Genomic DNA, 16,656 nt, shown 5'->3' with positions numbered 1-16,656 from the left:
ACCATATGTGAATGAACTGTACCACTGAATCACCGCGGCCCAGCTTCACCGTAGTAGGACCAAATGTGGTTGAAGGAGATGGACATTCAATGACAGAAAATTCTGAATGTTACACTACCAAAATTCCGAACGTTACATTACCATGTTGCAAAATATTCTCTTATCAGAAATTAACAGACCAATAATTGGCCCCAAATGACCAGGTACATGGAAACATGCCAGAGCCACTTAGCTCATCGGATTTGTCGCTATGCAATTATTATCTATATGATTACTCAAATGGAAGAAATATCGAGATGTCCAAGGTACGTACCAATTGAGTCAGTGGACATCTCTTGGACATCGTAAGAAAATCCGAATGTCGCCTTATGTCATGAATCCCTATGTGACAATTCTATGCGCTTTGCTAAATAGTCACATGGCCACTTTTGAGCATCCAATAGAGTGGGACAGGCACATTCAGTTGAAATACAAAGGTAATCCAATGGATATTTTCATCGTGTTTAAAATTTTTCCTGTGAACTTGAATGTCACAGGACAACTGTAGGACCTATATTAGATCAAATGATGTCCTGTGGACATATTATGTTATGTGAATAGGGTGAGGAAAGGAACTTACCGCAAGTTAAAAAACTGCTGTGTACTTTCGTTCTCTTCTAACTTCTTAGTTTGAATATAAGAACTAGTTCTCCTTAATCTATGCACATGCACACAAATTTAAAAAAATTCCCTTCTTTTTGTTTTGCCTTTTGGTACACAAGAACCCGGTAGTATACGAAAAAATACATATCATTCCTTCATACAACAAACTGGACAATAGTGTCATGAATGAAAACAAATATTAACAACAGCTGTACATCAAATGTTCTATTGTGTGCTTTAGAAAAAGTGTATTCTATTTAAAGAATGAATCAATATTTACGTATAAACTTCGTAAATATTTTCTTTTCCTAGCATCTAAAAACAATTTTTTTTGTCATGAAATCTAATTTTGTTGTTGGATATGGTAAAGCATAATAAACTTTAAATTCAGGAGATAGAGACAGAGAGAGAGATGTCCCAGTGGTTGTACAACCAATTAGCGGAGTGTGTCATTAACCAATGGTCGTATAGAAAGCAAGATGCACAGAGGGCTACTAATGAACCGCTGTATCGAAAACGCTTAGCAATGCAAAATGGATGCAAACCATAATGATGAACAGAGACATGGACAATCAGAGACTGATCATTTCCAAACAAGCAGTTTCTGCTCTGTCAATCGAATTCGCATTACAAAATTCCTCTCGTAATTATTATAAATTTTTGTTTCTCTCTTACTTTCACCTTCTCTATTCTCTTCCAACCTTTAACCATACATACTATCACCGGAACCTAATAAAATCTAATCATATTTCTTATGTATTTTCTTTTGTGAACACAATTACTTTTTTCCTCTTTTACCTTTTGTATATTAGTCAACATATTGCTTAGAGAGATATATAAACTTTTCTACCTTCGCAGCTCTCAATTTCAATAAAATTTAGTTTGATAAATTGTGTATTATGTAGTATAAAATACAGTAGATTCTAAATGCAAATAAATTTTACGCCATTTTCGTATTAGAAGCATCGATAATTTTACTGATTTCAGTCTACATTCGTAAGCACCAATTCAAAGCTTAGACAGAAATTGGCTTTCTCATATTAAAAGTCTATTGCATTCTCTCTGAGCCTCTATTATTAATATTGAGGGAAAAGTTTAGAAATTCAAATCTGACCATCAAATGTTTACTACTAATAATGTCTGATGAAGGCATTGATATGTTGTCGAAACTGTAAGCAAACACTTAATATTATTAACGTGTGATAAAGGATTGACGTATTACCGAAACCCTAAAGAAACACTTCATACTAATAACATCTGATAAAGGCATTGACGTATTACCGAAATTGAAGGCAAATACCTAATATTAGTAATATCTGATAAAGACATTGATATATTTTCGAAACTGTAAGCAAACTCATAATATTAATAACGTCTGATGCAGTCATTGACATATTGTCAACACGGTAAGCAAACACTTAATATTAACAATGTCTGATGAAGGCATTGAGATATTACCGAAACTCTAAGCAAACACTCAATATTAATATATGTTTGATGAAGGTAATGATATATTCCCAAATTGTAACACATATTATAAATATTAATGTTTACCTTCGTCAGATTTTCTTTGTGTTTAAATTATTCGTAGTTCTAATGGTAGAACGAGAAATAATCAAGGGAAAATTGTGATGTGTGAAATTAAAAGAGGGATAATAGACTTTTAAAAATCTATGACAGAATAGTTATTCCTGTACAGGAGATAAAATTATGAGTACGCAAATACTAAACGCATTGTTTGAGATCAATTTTACTATAAATATTGTTGAACGTACGAAAAGGAAACCAACCAACCGAAAATAAAATAAGTAAATATATTATTAGAATTATATTACTTGATTCATAGCAAGGTAGATAAGAATTTGAAAGACAATAGGAGAAGTGTTTAAAAGAAGTAGAATATAAGAAAAAAAAGAATTGCTCTGGAATGTAAAGTTGGGAAAAGCAGGAAAATCAGCTTACTGGAAAATACAAAAAGAGAAGTTTGCAAGCAAAAGCCAGAACAACGTAGTGCGCAAAAGAATGTGTAGTATATCTACGTGTATTATTATAGAAGAAGTGTTGTTGGTTGGTAGAACAGGAATATTTAGACACATAGAATAAAGAATAAGAAGAGTAACAACTGAAGGTGTGGAAAGAAAGAGAGCATATTGTAGAGACATCTGAAAGGAAACTAATATATATATAAAAAAAAAAGAAAAACGAAAGTAAGATAGTTTAAAGGAAAGGTACTACAAAGGAAAGAAACAAGATAAAAGGAAGCCAGAGGAACTAAGAAGTGATAGAATTCGAGCACATATATTAGCAAGCAAAATGTTAAGATTAATGAGGAAACAATTACACAAGTATACAATACAAAATGATCGTTAAGCAATATTGCAGTTAGCGAAGGAGAGACATAAAAAGAACACACCACAAAAATTGAAAAGGAAGGATGAAAGATCATATGCGGATAATGTGAGAAGCACCTGTGTAAATAGGAAAAACATGGAAAAGAATAAAGTAGATGATTGGATTAGATAAGGATAATGATAGATCAAAGAGTAGTAGCAAACAATCCTAACAGACGGAACACGAAGTAGCATAACAAAATTGTAGGAATCTAGTGAGCATTACAAGAAATGGTTAAAAATGATGAAGAAAGCAGAAGAAGAAAGAAAGGTGAATGGAAAAGAAAATAGAACCAAAAAGAAAAGACAGAATACATAACAATGAGCACATATGTACATAAAATATGTTCAGATCTTTATACTTACGAGCAGAGGTGCCTGTAGCCGACAATGTATGTTGAGTAGCATGCAAAAAAGATGAAGCATAAAATGTTAAAGGATGTATCAATGATGTAAGATGTATACCATTTACTTTGAAGCGCGCATGTAAGCTTTAAACTAATAGATTTTAAGAAAATTACATTTTGTGCGATGTGAATATTTACAGACAGATATTGTTAGACCTATTCTACAATAGTACCATACTAAGAATGTTGCCAACATCGTATAAATTTGTACTGTTTTTAAATGGCATTGTGTCAGTTTATTGCAAATGTCAAATCTACATACAGGGCATCCATAGAGTCCCTTAATATGTCCAATTTACACAAACTTTATAGACGTACCATAAAACAGATTAAGAGATACTTTCGCGATGAACATGAATCAATATTTTCTAACAAGGTTGTCTGATAACTGTAACTACCACTCTAACTAACTCACACATACAGACATTCCTACTGTAAGAATTCTGTAAACTTTAACGTGATGGTCTTGTAAAACTACACATGCTTCACAGTGGTAATCTGCGGTAGAGATCAAGCCAGTGCTCGAGTGGGTGTTTGAAGCCATACAACAGCGTTGAGAAACATGTGTAAAGTTACAAAGCCATCAGGTTGAAATTTACTGATTTCTTACCGTATATATACCGTATAATAAAGCCACCTACATTTTTTCTCAGTGTAGGAACATTATTTGTTTCTCGAAAGAAGTGATTCCGGAGAAATATTTTAGATAAGTATGACATTTAATCAAGTGAATGGTTTTTGAAAGATTATAAAAAACACAATCCCTTTCACAGCAATTGATATGTCAACCCTTCCGAAGATATGAAAAATAGAGCTAGTGATTGCTACAGTACTTAAAATAATATATTTATGGAAATTATTCTCATAAAAATTGTTGTTGTCCATGTCAGTAACAATTTTTGATATTTGTAATTACAGTAAATTCTCTGAATTACATGATTTTAATCAGTGGGGAAATTGAGTAATTTTTATAATTTTCGAAACACTAGACTTTTGAAAATAACTTCAGATTCGTATTTCTAGTAAAATTCTAGCCTAAAATCATGTGTCGCATTCCTATCTTCCTATTGAAATATTGGACCTGCAGTCAAAATTGTGGATCTCAAGATGGCCGCCATAATGCCAAGTTGCACCGTCTGGTGAGCCCGCACCCCAATTACCAACATCCAAAATTTAGTCATATTTTCTCAAGCCGTTTCCAAAATAAAAGGACGGTGCTGGACTTTTGCTCACACTGTATATAAAAAGTGACATCGATGATCACTAATATGGGAAAGTATTTGATCACTTGGAATTAACTTTGGATCCTAGATTAAAGGCTGGTTTTATCACGCTACTTTCATTACTAATTAATGAAACTATTGAATCGTTTGAAAAGATTTTTAAAAAGTGGTTAGTATTTCGATCGACTTGAGTCTTTATCATTACACCTTGATTGGAATGAGTATCAGAAGAAATAAACGCTGCGCCGCTTGCAATATTTTTTAAAAAATATATTTATCACTTGGGTTGAGCTATTTTTTTTAATAATTTAATATTGATAAATAGACGGTCTATGGAGTGGAAGAGGGTTCAGATATATTTTTTTAAAATGTCTTCCATAAAACTATTTTCCCGTGTAAGAACGGATATTTCAGCTAGGCTAATACAACCTTATAGTACGTAAATGAAGAAGAATGTTCATTTGTTTCACTACGAATAATGGCAGTCTTGAATTAGTGCCACATTTGAGCATACTCCATAATAATTAATACGGAGTATTGTTGGATTATCCAGACACACTCACGTCACCTAATACTTGACAACTGCTGAATTGTAGGCCTCTTGCCTGCCTCTGATCACTATTTATGAGGGGAGTGGCTTACTCGGATAATTGAGGAGGACCTGTACTGCTAATCATTTTTATTGTTCCTTCATCCGCTAAAGAACCTGCAAATGTGTTGTCAATCTGATGACTTCCTACTTTGTTGCAACTGTATCTTAAATGTCCAGTAACGTCATTATTCCCTGATGAAATAAGCAGTAAATTTTTCTTTTACATATAATTAGTGTAGCTTTTCAATATTGCTTTCTTGATTCGGTTATTTAGGGCAAATAGATTTCCTTAAAACATTGATTTTTTTTATAAATAAAGTTGTTAATGTAACAAAATTTTACTTGATATGTTCTATGCTTTTAAACCAGGAGAATACAAACTATTTTAGCTTCCGATATGTGACACCCTATTTCTTTAATATTTGATCACACTGTACATTATCTGACGCTAAATATTAATATTAAGCTTTCACTTGCAAAGAAAATAAAATACTTGGCCTGCTAGATGGCATGTGTTGCAGTCTACCATGTTTTGTCAGTAGGTAGAATCTCTAGTATATAAAACTCAAGCGTAAGTCAAACTTACACAAAGTTTCTTTACATTATACTGTATGTAATTATAGAAAGGGAAAAATGATGCAATCAAATACTATTATGAGAAGAAAAATCCACTATGATCTATAGAAGGATCAATGGAATCCTAACCCCGACATGCTTGATTTAATAGTCTCAAAGGCACGTTTCGGTTTCTTAGTGTTTGCAATAACAAATAAATAAAATTTTAAAAAATCACAAATAATCAACACGTAAATTCAAATATACATTAAAATTCGGGAGAGGGTAACACATAGTATGAACATAGAGACGATATCTTAGGAGTTCTTATATATTCTCCTGGTTTAAATATGCTTAAATGAAACAACATATATTATGTAGCATTATTTTACTTTTCAAATGTTATGTGACTTTCTGAAAGTGTACCGTTTTAGATCGTTGTAACTAATTTATTTGCTCTCTCTTTTTTCTTGTAGAGTGGGACTTTCAGAAGAGAGCGTGGCGAGCGAATTCTGTTGTTCCCAGGCAAAGAGTAGGAGCTGGATCATGGACAGATGTCAAAGGTAACTGGTGGTTATTCGGAGGCCAAAGTCCGGAAGTTGGAACAATCAAGGCCAAATCGCGTGGAGGAAAACAACAAATTAAATACTACAGCGATCTTTGGAGGTATAATGTTAAGGACAAGAAGTGGGAGAGACGTTTTCCAGTAGACGGAGACAGTCTTCTTTCTATGTCATTTCCGGATAGAGTTGCTTTTCCTGTTGTGTGCGGACTCACAGGTAGTACTGTAGCAATTTATGGGCCATATTTACACACGGATACACTATGGCTATTTGATTTAAATAATACACTGTGGACTTCATATGTATGCTGTGACGAATGTCTTCAAGATTCAACAAACATTTCTCGGTTTTGTCCCGATTTCCAACAACAATCACGGCAACCATTAGTGTGGTGCGATAACTCTCAGGAATCGTTGCATGCTCTTGATTTGCGACCTTCAGAACCTCATACAGTGCATCTAGTATTTTGGCGGTTTGATCTTAAGACAACTCGTTGGATGGAGGTGAAGCTTAAACCTACAGCTGCTATTTCTTCATGGCGTTGTGGCAATGGTGTTATTCGTACGGCTACTACTGACAATAGTCTATATATTCTTTGTCCTGAACAAAGTGGAGGCACGAAAAGATGGGTGTATCGTTTCAATCCCAATAAGCAAGAACTAGAGGAGCTTGGAGACATGCATTTGAATCCTTTGTTCGCTGACGTAGCTGTATGGAAACCAAATAAGTCAATTTTGCAAGCTTCCTTTAACACCCGAACTGGAAATGTGTTTCTTCTTCTAGCATACCAAAAGTTACTCGATTTATGGATTTTGGAAAATGGCACTGATCGGTTTCTTCCAATAGAAAACATCTGGAAGGGCACTACCTTGAAGAACTTCCAGTCTATTACAGGAATGTACCATCTGCAATTAGATAATGAGTCAGTGTATATGATGAATCCACGAGATAGCGCGGAAACTTTTCAAGAGCAAGGATTTTTTATTGTGTCTGTGGCTGAAGACGATGGTGCATTTCTACCTGCTAAATCAGCAACATTTCGTCAACCTATCAAGAAGAATTTCCAAAAATCCAAATTAACAACAGTTACAACAACTGCAACTGCGACCACGACCGAAATGTTACTAACGACAACTTTGAAAACAACTTCAGCTACAACTGTGGGAAGTAGCAGCACGATTTCTACCGTCACTACAACAGTATCATCGACAACAAAGGATAGTGGGACAACGACCGTTACACTGATCCCAGGAACAATATCGTCTACAACTGAAGTTACAGAAGTTGCATATGTGAGGAATGAAAGCAGTAAAAGAAGTAGTAGCGATAACATCAGTACTTCTAATATCATGACTACTACAAGTAGTAGTATTGCAACTACTACGAAACGACCAGCCGGCACTACCGATAGGATCGTGGCTACTACAATGAATACAACTGTAATTGTGACCCCAACAGCTGAATCCTCAGTATCACTTGCGGAACACAAGGAAAACGTTACACTTACACCAAGTGGACAATGGAGTGCAGAGCTTGTCCTGGAAGTCAACGAGTCACAGTGGAATATGTCTTCCGGTCCTGTGCCAGCGGATAGAACATTACTTACTCTGGGCTCTGCCGAAATAGTTATTGATTCCTCCGATGATATCCGTCCCATTCCACAAGAAAGCCGTGAAAACTACGGTTCAATGCTCTTCTTCGCTATCTCACTTTCTATCTTTGCTGCTTTTGGAATTGTTTTGTTTGTCCGCCGTTGCGTCAAGTGTCCCCCAAGGAGAAGAAGCGTCCTTCTGAAAGAACCTCCCCCCATCCGCTACAGTGTCATACCCGATGAGTTATCGTACTCTTCGTACCCGTCCGCCTAGCTGGAAGATGGCGCTGCAGTCGCCGCATTCACAGCTGCTGCCGTGCCAACGTTATCCAGTGCTGACCTCTTTCCGCCGTGACCTGAAAAACACTGTTATCAATAAGAATTATAATTATTATCTGTTGTATTTTTTCAGAATAATAATATAAAAAAGAAAACTTTTACTGTATGCTCAAACGTAAAAAAAAGATCCCGCCCGGCCGTTGTTTATATAAAAACAAAGTGCTTTACCATTGGTGACTGAAAAGTGTGTACACACAGCTTTCTATCTATAATAACTGCAGCAACCCTGGATGAATATGTGTTAATATTTATGTGATTGTGTGAGTGATGTGATTATTATGTGCAATGCTGCAAGAACCAAGTTCATCTTGTGTCCATATTATGTTATTTTTATATATACATATATAAAAAAGAATTTTTGAAAGTCTCTTCCTGACATGACAAAACACAGCTATATTTAGTTCTTAGAAAATAAACAGAATATTAACACAGGCTCATTTAGAAACAGAAATGTTCAATGAAACTCATATACGTTTTATGTTCTAGGCCTAAAAGTTTCATTGGCAATTAGAAGCAGAGACTAAAGGACAAGCTCAAAAGACCCACATGAAATTTCAGACAGGCCCAAACCTAAGATGGCTAGTGGAGGTTACATCATCCGCTTGTAGTTGATCTAATTAAGTTGATAATGAGTACAAACGGATAAGAATCAATTACTCAGTGAAATGTTATAAAGCGAAATGAAATAATTCGTGTCCTTACGTGTTACATCAGTGATATCTCACGTAGCTTTACGAAGCTAAGGAAATTATTTCTTTTTCAGTAAGATATCGCAATTCATTATCAAAGTGCATTTATTCTATTATATTGAATAAACAATAGAGATTCTGAGCTCGTTTAGAGATTCCGAAGCAGTGGTGTTTAATCCCCTTTTAACATAGGTGCGATAAAAAAATTATGATTACAGAAAAGCGAGTTTTATGGTACTTTTGATCCTTAAAAGCGCCATTTTCCCGATCGAAATGATTTTTTTAAAAAAACTGGAGTGCTTTCGGTGTTGAAAACACGGGAATACTTTTTAAAAATTTGTGCAAATAATATTTGGTCTATGGGATATTTTATGGTGTTTCATATAGTGTCTATGTAAAGTTGCGCGTTGATATCTGCAAAGTCCACTAAAAACAGATAAAACCAAGCGACGAATGTCAGCGTACTAGCACTTTTCAAGTGCACAAAAAAAGTAAACAGTTCAAAACCTGTCTACCTAAACGTGCAAAGAAAGCTCAAACATGACAATAATTATGGCGTAACTCCGCGTGCAAGAAGTAAGACAAAAAGTCCAACGCTAGCTTACTATGACAACTAGCGGGAAATACAGAACTTCATGAGTGAAAGGGCATCTTAGCTGATACGCAAACTGCTTTTCTATGTCCGAACTAGAAACTACATGGTGCAATACAATTTCAAAATAAACTTTACATATATGCAATGCTGCGGGCTAAAGGGTTAAATTGAAGAACAAATTCACTGATTCTGTTATTTTGTTTCATGCTTAAAGAACAAATCTTAAAATCTCTTAACTGAAAGTACGCAGGAAAATGATGGTTTAGTAGTTTTATCTCTAATGTCGGACAAGTTTGTTAAGTGGTATAGCTCTCAGCTTTAGTGCAAGAGGTCACTAGTTCTGTCCTAGTGAGTTTGTAGTAGAAAACATGGTTTTCGTGCGTTTCCTTGTTGTTGTTTTTTTCGTTTGCTCTTACATTATAATTCCAGCAATCTTTTCATAATCTTTTACTTTCAATTATTATTCGTCTCATTTAGCCTGAAGGGTATAATCGTTTTGCCTGTAAATACAAATTCTTGAAAAGAATCTATGTCTTTAAAGAGAAATAACAATTGAAGAAGCTACCGTAATAACCAAAACTTTCTCATTAATATAAAGAAATTAACAGAGTGCCCGTTCTTCGCATGGGGAGAGTACGTTCAAAAGGACACCATAACTATCACCAATCAACTTAGGGGAAGAAAAAATATGAATTCGACGCTAATATTGCTTATTTACAAATATTTTTTTACATGTTACTACTCTCCCTTCGGAGTATACATGGGGCTAAATTTGGATTTAAAAAGCATTAGAAGTGTCACTATTCGTTTTAGAGAGCCAGAAAACTATGGATTCAACACTAATATCGGTCATTTTTGATAATTTTATATATATATATTTCGCCCCTCCCCTTCCCGAAATTGCACCGTGAAAGTGAAACGATAAAAACCATCTCAGGACCGAACCTCATCTATATTGAAAATTTGATCGAGATTGGTAGGGTGGTTCAAGAATTATTAAGTCACAAACAGTCCCTTTCATTTTTCTTTAGATACTGTACATAGATCGATAGATAATTTGCTAAACTATTAATGTGTTTTGTCAAGTCTGGATCAGAATTTCCCGACAGAAGTAAAACATATATCAACTTTGTTTCAAATGAGTAATTCAAATTACACAATTTAAGATTGCTTACTGCAGGTTTTGTTGTGTTGTCGTTGTTCAAACGTTATGTTTTGGTTCCTTGCTTTCTTGAAGTGTCAAACCTAAAATGAAACAGGTAGTTTTCAAATGATTTTAGTAGCAAAAGTTTTAGTGTTAGTATTGATTAATATTGGCGATAATCAATGAATGTTAGAGTTTCCCTTTTATTTTTATCCTATCTATGTTTACTTATCCCTCTATATATCGCTCTGTGGAATAGTGTAAGTGTTTTCAGGAACAAAGTCCGCAACTATGAGAAACCAAATGGACACAAATGGTTAACATAATTTTATTAATGCTAAATGATCTCTCATTGTTCTTCTACAAAGAGCTTTTTCTCCGATGTTTTTTCACATAAACATTTTTTAAACTACAGCTGCTGTTGCAAGTGGAAAAAAGATAATGGTGAACGCTATAAGGGAGTGCCAAAGGAGTGTCGAAAAAAGAATTCTTTAAAAAGACTCAATTTTAAAGAATGTTAATTTTTTTAAAATCAATGTGTATTGTAAGACACGTGAAAAAGACTGTTTTCAATTTTGTTACTTCTTCTTTAATTTATTGGTAGACAAATGAATGTCCTCTCATCGATATTTGTGAAATGACTTTATTACCCCTGGTGTATCAAATTGTTATTTTGATTAAACTAATAGGTATGGTCTATCTCGATATGTTTTCGGGGGGAGGTAATTTGTTGAGAGTAATGGTTTCCAAACATTTTCTGACTTAGGACCCATTTTACGGAACGCCCAGAACATCGCAACATATTTATTTGGTTTTTTTATTGATAATAATATAAATTATTGTAGTGTAAGATTAGGTGAGGCGTTCCAGGTAGTAAGGGCAAACTCGATATTGGGCAATTTCTTTCACTTTCAAGAGACGATAGAAGATAAGATTTTAAACTTAAAGTCTTGTAATAAAATTTCGCATGGAGATTTTCGAAACATTTTCCTATCACCAAAACCAACGGTAGTTAATTACGGTTAATATTAAATAAATTCTAGTTTCTCGAAAACATTTTTATTTTTAAATTTTCTTTACATTTTACACATCAATATTTCATTATCAACCCTATACTGCAATGTAAGTCATTTCTCTGGCAAAAATTCAGAAGGGGTAGTTTACTCTTCTAAGTCGATTTTCTTCATACTTCATAAACGTTTTATTAATAACCTGACAATATGACTAAGTCATTTGTCCTGAAAAGATCCAAAAGCATTACTTTACTCTTACGTTAGAGGTGAGTTGTTTTTGATCTCAAGAACGACTCAGGTGTTTTTGTTCGTGTTTTTAGATATGAATAATTCATTAATAGTTTTACAGTAAGGGATAAATGATTTCTCATGAAATATCCACAGTAGTTTATTCTTCTGGATGTTTTGCCTTCTTTTCTATAATTTACTCAAATAGGCAATTTAGTTCATATTTCAGAAACAAATATTTCATTAATAGCACTAATATATGGCATAAATCATTTGTCATTAAAAATATCACAAGGAGGACCTTACTTTCGGGGGCATGGTTTTCTTTGTATAAAGTTTCCTGGAAACATTTTTGTTCTTAGAAAATCGCCCCAAAAGAATTGACCCCAAGCGTAAATTAGTCCCTGTGAATCTTTTCATAAGAAATAACTGATAGGTTTATTAGTGGAACATACATTTATGAAATATGAATAAAATCACCTCAGTTGTTTCCGAAAAAAGTCGTCCGAAACTAACTCGATGAGTAAACTACCCATGTGGATGTTTCCACGAAAAATAACATCTCAGATTGTAAGGTTATGGATGAAATATGAAGAAGGCCACCTGAGTCGTTTTTGAGAAAATATTCCCAAGAATAAACTATCCCTTGTATAGTTTCTTAGGATAAGAGATTTTCAGGTTATTATTGAAACGTTTATGTTTTTAAAATAAACAAAATCGTTTGAGTAAATCGTTCAGAAATAATTAACCCCGAAGAGTAAACTACCCCATCTAATTTTTTTCGCAGGAATATGACTTACACCACAGGTTTCGATTTTTAATGCAATATTGGTGTATGAAATAAAAACCAAATCGCTAGAGTTGTTTTCAAGGAAATCCCATTTTTTTATTTTTACCCTTCAGTAAACTATCCTTATTTTTGGTAGAATATAAATTCGAAATCTTTCCCATTCGCAATCGTATAGAAACTTAAGAAACCTTCCCTCATATCGTCCTTTGAAAGTGAGAAAAATGACTCGATGTTGAGCTTGTTCTTGCTACCGGAACACTTGATATGTTTCTACGCAGTAGTGGGTATTGAGCATTGTAGCTGCAACTGAAAGCGATGACTGGTATGGTTTCTCTCAAAATTTTAAATTTCGAAACATATCCTGTGGAACTGCGTAACACACCGGTTGGGAACCACTGATTGAAGGAACAAAAGAAAATGGGTGAAGGAGAAAAGGGGTAGTAGTCTATTGTTGATTGCCGATGCTACTAATGGCGCACTAAGAGTAATTTCAAATGTTGCAAACAGTTTGTACGGAAAATGTTTGTTCCTCATGTGGTAGAATGGAAGTTATAACCCCATTTGTCAACAACTATAGTTCAAATAATTAAATAGTGGTCTCCAAGACAGAAGGGGCATTGCTAGAGTAGAAAATAGTGTTATAGAACGGCATTCAAAAAAAGACTTTCGAGCGGTTCTAGGAGAAATTATACATATAAAATGAAATCAGAATTAGTTCTAATTGCATTGAATTGACAAAGGATAGAATCACTTACAGACTTTTAGCTCTGTATTGATCATCCTTCGGTTTCTTTAAGAGGAATCAGGAGTACACACAGTTAATATGAATTAAGAGCTTCGGTTTAAGATGGGCCAGAAAAACTTTTTATTACACAGGATATTAATGAACTAGACAAACTGCAAGAAGGCACAATTTCTCACATCAAAATAAAAAAAGTGAAAGTGTGAAAGAAAGTGTATAGTTTAAGAGTTAGGGCTGTTCAAAGTTGTGGAGTAAATACATCGCAACACATGTTATTTTGAATACTAGGACCCATATAGTGGTGATCTGTATCAGATAAAAAAAAGTAACACATATGCCAAGCAAAAGTTCATATTTCAACAATGTGCAATTAGTGCGCAAGCAATTACCCACAGGACATAAAGAATTTTCAGACATGCTCGGAACTAAAGGTGGGTCCAAAATAGGCGAAAAGTAAATCTTGACAGTAGTAAAGACGGTATGTGTCAGAAGGAATTCGGAAAGTTTAGGAGCCGTCAGCTTCATAATTCCTTGTGCTTGGATCAACATGTCATACAATGTATTTTTTCCTGCATTTGAACGGTCCTAACTGCGAAACAATGTACTTTTTCCACATCCTTTTGGGTGTTCTAAAAATGACGCCTACGGACAACAGAGTACTATTCTCCAGGTCAAAGTAAAGCAAAAATGCTATTTAACTGTATGCCCTCCGGGTCTTCCTTCAGCCGCTATGGAAAATCAAAAGTTACAATATATGGCAACTTGAAACGATAAGCCTTGTTCTACGAATCTATGAAGCAGATACCTCGATTCTTACACTAACAAGCGGTGTTTATGTCAACGTCTATTAATTTGAACTGTCATCTGAAAAGAATGGATGTAACTATTTGATGGACTGGTAGATCTAATCTATAGTTCTTTATCTGTTACGTTGCCACATAGCGCAATTAGTGTCAACAGACGAGGATCCGAAAGGTATACAATTATATTTATTTTTTGATATATAAATATATATATATAATGAAAAGTGTTTATGGCCCAAAGAATATATTCCTCTTCCATTCCTTAAACATAGGTGTAAACCATAAGGGAGTATGGTAATAATGTTAATATAACATTAATGGTAATAACAATATGGTAATAATAACTCTTGTTCAAAATCTTGCTATTTTAAAGAACCAAATCAGGATAAGTACCTCATCTTACCTCCCTCCCTTTCGGACGCCCATGTGATATTTTATTGCTAATCAATAAGACGATAATAAATTACAGTAAAAAATATATGTGTAAACCGATGTAAACAAGTGCCAAAATGTATAATTTAAGAATAATACTATGATTTGTACATTATTTACATATTTATTAACGTTCTATTTCGTCAATGTGTTTCCTAATATAGTCAAACATCAGACTTAATTAAATTCCCATAAACTTCATATTTAACGTAAAAAGTTCGTATAACTCTTGAATTTATTTTCATGATAAAAACTGCGAACAATTATTTTAAATGTATGAGATTCGTCTATCACCAATACTTAGATTAAGATTGTTCTTGTTTAAATAATGCATGTATATATTCGTATATACTAAATGTCTTTATCTCAATATTTGGGAACGATATAGAAGTTCTGTTTATTAAATTTAACTTTTGTGTTTGTGTATGTTTGCTGGCGTGTAGAAATACATTCTTGGGAAAACCACGTGTACCGAACTTAATTAAAATAAAAGATATAGCTAAACTAAGAAAAAAGTATTTTAACTTTGCATTTTATTACAATTAAAAGTTAAGCGCAGTTGCAATTCTATATGTCAAAAAAGGGTTTATTTAAGTACAGTGGCAAATTAATACTTTAAGATAGTACTTTCTGTAATGATGTGTATGTCCATCTGTGGGAAATACTATAAATAGTAGAAGAAAATTATTTCAATACGAGTCTATTGAGAGTATGAAGTATGAGTCAGTTACAAACATGTACACTTCATAAATCTACTACTGTTATTTTAAATTCCAATGTAGTTTTTTTTTTAATTATATGTATTATTTTTGCCTAAACAAACATTGTAATGAAACTTTACGAAGTGAGAAGAGTGATTTTCTTTCTTATTTATTTCCACATAACAAATTTCTGTATTGGCGGGAGCGACCACATCAGAGATAAGGAAGCAAACACATAACAGGTACAGAATGTAACGTTACCATACTCCTTTTTTCTTATTTCAGTATTTTCTTCATACTATCTATTTTATGTAGAAGTACTTAAGTTTGCACGAAAAGATCTAAAACTCTTGTCAGTTGACAGAGAAGGTGTAGTTGGCAATTATTTTCAATAATTGACGATATTGAATATCTAAACAATTTTCCTTTTATAGCCCATGAAGTTATTTGGGAAATTATTTTTATATTTTCTTTGAAATGAACTGAAATTTTGATTATTTTTTACATATATATTTCTACTTCTTCTTAAGTGTTCCTAGCTTTCTTTAAACGAATTTGCATTATACCATATACAATTTAGTATTAAAATAAGAACTGAAGTTTCCCTGATCTTATGATGTATATAATTATTCTCGGGATACCAATCAGTTATATTCTACCTTGACCAACCTTTCGAGAACTGATAACATTGTTCTCATTTTCAGAGTACTTATGAGAGAACCAAAGTAAAGCATTCTTTATATAGATGATGGGAAAAGAAAGGGATACAGGTGATTCGTCAATGGACACGACCAAGCAGCGTCAATATATGACCTCATTCTAATTGGCGGTTGTCTGAGTTCGTAAGAAGACCCTAAGAGGTTGTGTTGATCTCATTGTTGTTACAATGAAAGAAATACATATTTGACTGGGCTACAGGACAGTGTCGCTATTGAGATTCTTGCACTCTTTCAGAATAATGAATTTTGATACTGTATAAATTAAATTTAATTATTAAAATACTAAAATAATGTTTTTAAAATATCACGAAGCTAAATATATTTGAAAACGTTTGATGAAGAAATAATTAAAAATTCCTGTTCATTTCAAAGTAAACATAAAAATAAATCCTTATGTAAATAAAATAGCAAAAAAATGAAACACAATGCAAGTGTTTAACACCGTATATTTAAGTAAGAGTTGCCTTGTATTCAAAAGTTTATTTATAAAAAAAAGTA

General features: G+C 33.5%; 1 protein-coding gene across 1 annotated transcript in view; it reads left to right on the top strand.

The window, feature by feature from the left end:
• The window catches only part of LOC145662605 (uncharacterized), a 268,737-nt gene extending 252,864 nt beyond the window's left edge, over positions 1-15,873 (top strand). Inside the window, exon 2 of the mRNA XM_081728324.1 lies at positions 6,286-15,873. Within this exon, the coding sequence (XP_081584450.1) occupies positions 6,286-8,237 (1,952 nt within the window). The 3' untranslated portion in view covers positions 8,238-15,873. The remainder of the gene's footprint in view (positions 1-6,285) is intronic.
• Positions 15,874-16,656: the final 783 nt, after the last annotated feature.

This window comes from Thermobia domestica, chromosome 10, assembly GCF_964235325.1.
Source record: "Thermobia domestica chromosome 10, izTheDome1.hap1.1, whole genome shotgun sequence".
NCBI classification, from domain to species: Eukaryota; Metazoa; Arthropoda; class Insecta; order Zygentoma; family Lepismatidae; genus Thermobia; species Thermobia domestica.
The sequence above is the reverse complement of the archived record's forward strand: the minus strand, read 5'-3'. Positions and strand labels throughout refer to the sequence as shown.